This window comes from Fukomys damarensis, unplaced genomic scaffold (genome assembly GCF_012274545.1).
Source record: "Fukomys damarensis isolate Sample0158 unplaced genomic scaffold, DMR_v1.0_HiC HiC_scaffold_37, whole genome shotgun sequence".
NCBI lineage: Eukaryota > Metazoa > Chordata > Mammalia > Rodentia > Bathyergidae > Fukomys > Fukomys damarensis.
In genome coordinates, this window is record NW_022900949.1 from 10,175,799 (window position 1) to 10,179,346 (window position 3,548).

A 3,548-nucleotide genomic window follows, 5' to 3' on the forward strand; every position below is an offset into this window, starting at 1 on the left:
CCACCGCGGGGCGGCGCAGGTGAGCAGCGGGCACTCCCAAGGTTGTGAGTCCGGGGACCTTCTCCGGTTCCCGCCGGCCTGAAGGCTGGGGATGCAGCGGCGAATGAGAGGGCGCCCTCTAGAGGTTAGCACGACCGGGGGCCGCAGAGGAGGTCAGAGAGCCTGACTGCGCCGGCCCAGGGAGGCCTGGACTGCACTCTGGGCAACGACGCGGTGCAGCTGCTGCTGGGGAGAAACTAGCTTCTGGTTAATGGGACATCTGGTGAGCTGAGAGTGGGGTGTAAGTGAAACCTGTGTATTTCTGCATCCTGGCACACTTAGGGGGATTCTAGCCATCTGAGCATTCCCCCCATCCGGTCTCTACACAGCCCACACCCCCCACATTGCAGCCTCGCTTTTCCTCCTCTGCTGATTGGCGCCCAGGAGGACCCGGGCTGGTCTGTGCAGTGCGGCCCCAGGGACCGCACATGACTCAGACTCTGTCCCCTAGAGAGGTCTGGGGCTTCACAGGCTTCCAGGACAGGCAAAGACGTAGAGGAGAGAAGGCGATCAGAGCAGGATGAGGGACTCCCCGGGCAGAGGGGGGCCCCGGAGGAGGCACAGGACCCAGCCAGGACGCTCTGGGGAGTATGCAGTGAGACCCGAAGGGTGAGGACGAGATGACCTGGCAGCCGGACAGCCTGTGCCAGGGCTTGGTGAGGAGGGGCTGGCCGAGTGCTGACGGGAGGGTAGGGGCCGTCTGGGGCAACTGCAGGGACCCCTGCTTGTCGGCGGTTTGTGCCTGTCCTGATGTAAAGTCAGACTCAAATTCCGTTGGTGACAAGGTTCCCTACTCTTCGGGTGGCTCCAGTCCGTTTCCACTTCCCCATGACCACTGGGCACCACGGCAGGGTGGCCGTGCCTGTCTGGATGCGGTTCCAAACAGCCCCTAGAGGCTTGAGCCATATAGACACTGCTCCGAGATAATAACATTTGACTCTGGGCTTCATTTGGTCAGTCAGCAAACATGGGTCATGCACCTAATTTCACACTGGGCGAGAGGCAAGGAGGGCTGACCGCAGGATGGGGAGCCACAGATGGAAGTGGAAGGGGACGTTTTAGGCTCTGAACACCCAGCCCAGGCTGGGGCCATGGGTACAATCTTGACCTTGGACCCCTCTCCATGGACAGCCCCAGCAGCGTGGGCAGAGCTATGTCTGGACAAGATCTGCAGGACGACAAGGACACAGGTGCATGACGGGCTGAGGAGGAGGTGGGAGAAGGAAGGGGACGGGTGGGGGATCCCATCACACGCTTCTGAGACATAAATGACAGACTTTGGATTTGGTGAGAGTGAGAGGCCCGGAGCTCGTCACCAGGCCTCAGTTTAACCCATCTGTAAGATCAGCGGGCGTTCCTGGGTCCCTGGGGCCCGGAGATAGGCAGGGCCCCTCTTGGGATCCACATGCACCTACCACACGGGTGAGGCAGGCCCCCCAGAGGTGCCTTTGGTTTGTTTACGAGCTCCTTGACATCTTGGGCTGGGGATCACAGTGCCAGGGTTCCAGGGGCCCCATTAGTCCTCCTCCTGGGCATCGTTAGGGTGTTTGCCTTCCGCCAAGCGCTGCAGCGGTGCCTCTTCCCCTCTCACTGCAGCGTTCACCTGGGAGGTGAAGGCCAACAATGCTGCCTACCACCGTCAGTTCCAGGAGAAGGGCTTCCTGTGCTGGCGCAGGAGGAAGTACCAGGTGGGCCCTGCGGTGTCCCACCGCGTGCTCTCAGTCTTCTTTTTATGCTCCCTGAATTCTACCCATTACTTGCACTGGCTTGATGCCTCTAATCACAGGGACCGTAGGGCATCACTCCCTTCTTTAAGACAGGATCTCGCTCTGGAGGCTGGGCTGGCAATCCTCCTGCCTCAGCCTCCTGAGTGCTAGGATGACAAGTGTGCTCCACCTTGCCTGACTACAGCATCTTCGCTCTTAGCAACCCACTGACTATGTGTGCCTCTCCTCAGCCCCACCCAGCACACTTTAGCCAGTTAAGGCACAGCCCAGAATGGCCAGTGAATTTATCTCAGCCCTACCCAAACTCCCCAGGGGCTTCATTTTAGAAATCCTGGGCTCTCTGTACTCAGTAGGAGCTCTATTAATGCTGGCCTGAGGCTTTGCGTGCAGTGGACACTCAGCACATTCTGGCCTGAGACCCTGCCTTCCAGCAGGTGATCCCTACGCGCTGGCTTGAAGCCTTGCACTTATTAGATGTCTCCTTAGGGCTGGCTGCAGGCTTGGCATGCAGCAGGTACTCAGTATGGGTGTGTGACACACGTTGGCATGGCCTCTCCCAGCAGTGTCCTGCTAGGCTAGGATAGTGGTTTGTGCCTTCGTAGCCCTGACACTGACCCCCGCACCTCACCCCACTGCTCTCCTTCCAGACCAATGGCATCCACACGGCCAAGTACAACTTCTTCTCCTTCCTGCCTCGGAACCTGTACGAGCAGTTCCACCGCGTGTCCAACCTCTACTTCCTCTTCATCATCATCCTGCAGGTGGGCCGGCCTCCAGGGGTTCAGGGCCCGCCCCTCATCCCAGCTGTGTCTCCACCGCCCCCTCCCGGAAGCCGATCACCCTGGCAGCAGTGCTCTGGAGACCAGGGCTCCCGCCTCGTCCCCTCGTCGGAGTCGCCCTAGCCCTGCTGGGGCCCCATTCAGGGAGGCGGTCGGTGAGGGTCCGCTGTGACTCCTGTCCCCGCAGAGCATTCCTGAGATCTCCACGCTGCCGTGGGTCTCTCTGTTCATCCCACTGCTCTGTCTCCTCCTCATCCGTGCTACCCGGGACCTGGTGGACGACATTGTGAGCGAGATCTCCAGATGGGCTTCCGTGGGCCTGGGGAGGCGGCTCTGTCCCCTTGTCCTTCGCCTGGGTCCCCTCAGTGCCCTCTGGCTCTGTCTGCTGCTGCGTTTATGTGACCTCTGGGCCTGGGGGTCCCTGCACAGACAGCCTGGGGCTGGCCAGCGAGGACACCTTCTGTAGGCAGGGTGGGGACACTGGGTGCAGGGGACCCAAGTCCACCTCAGACGCCACTCTCTGGGCCCAGGGGCGACACAGGAGTGACAGAGCCATCAACAACCGGCCCTGCCAGATGCTCATTGGGAAGAGGTGAGGCTGGGGGCGGCCATGTGGGAACATCTGGGGACACAGAGGCCAGCGGGGATGGTGGTGGCCATGGAATGGCCAGGGCTCTCTATGTGCCTGGGTGTCCCGATTGGGCTTGACCGGGACCCAGGCTTGCATTTATTAGGTGCCTGCCATCTGCCAGGCCTGGGGTGGGCCCAGAGGGGGTTGGCAGGGTCTCCAGAAGCAAAGCGTCCTCACCCTGGGTCTGCACCACAGCCCTGAGACCCCAGCCCTCTGCTCCCCCCTGCAGTTTCAAGTGGCAGAAGTGGAAAGACCTGTGTGTCGGGGACGTGGTGTGTCTCACCAAGGACAGCATCGTCCCGGTGAGCCGAGGCTGGGCATGGCCGTCCCGGGCAGGCGGGCGCCTTCTGCCTCGCCTGCCACCACCCCTGC

The 3,548-nt window shown here is 61.3% G+C and overlaps 1 protein-coding gene across 1 annotated transcript in view; it reads left to right on the top strand.

Moving 5' to 3' along the window:
• Window positions 1-2: 2 nt before the first annotated feature.
• Atp8b3 (ATPase phospholipid transporting 8B3) overlaps window positions 3-3,548 on the top strand; it is a gene marked incomplete at its 5' end in the record, with an annotated part of 17,240 nt that continues 13,694 nt past the window's right edge. Inside the window, 7 exons of the mRNA XM_010635126.1 lie at window positions 3-19; window positions 1,171-1,229; window positions 1,636-1,727; window positions 2,414-2,527; window positions 2,733-2,831; window positions 3,076-3,137; window positions 3,406-3,488. Of these exons, the coding sequence (XP_010633428.1) occupies window positions 3-19; window positions 1,171-1,229; window positions 1,636-1,727; window positions 2,414-2,527; window positions 2,733-2,831; window positions 3,076-3,137; window positions 3,406-3,488 (526 nt within the window). The remainder of the gene's footprint in view (window positions 20-1,170; window positions 1,230-1,635; window positions 1,728-2,413; window positions 2,528-2,732; window positions 2,832-3,075; window positions 3,138-3,405; window positions 3,489-3,548) is intronic.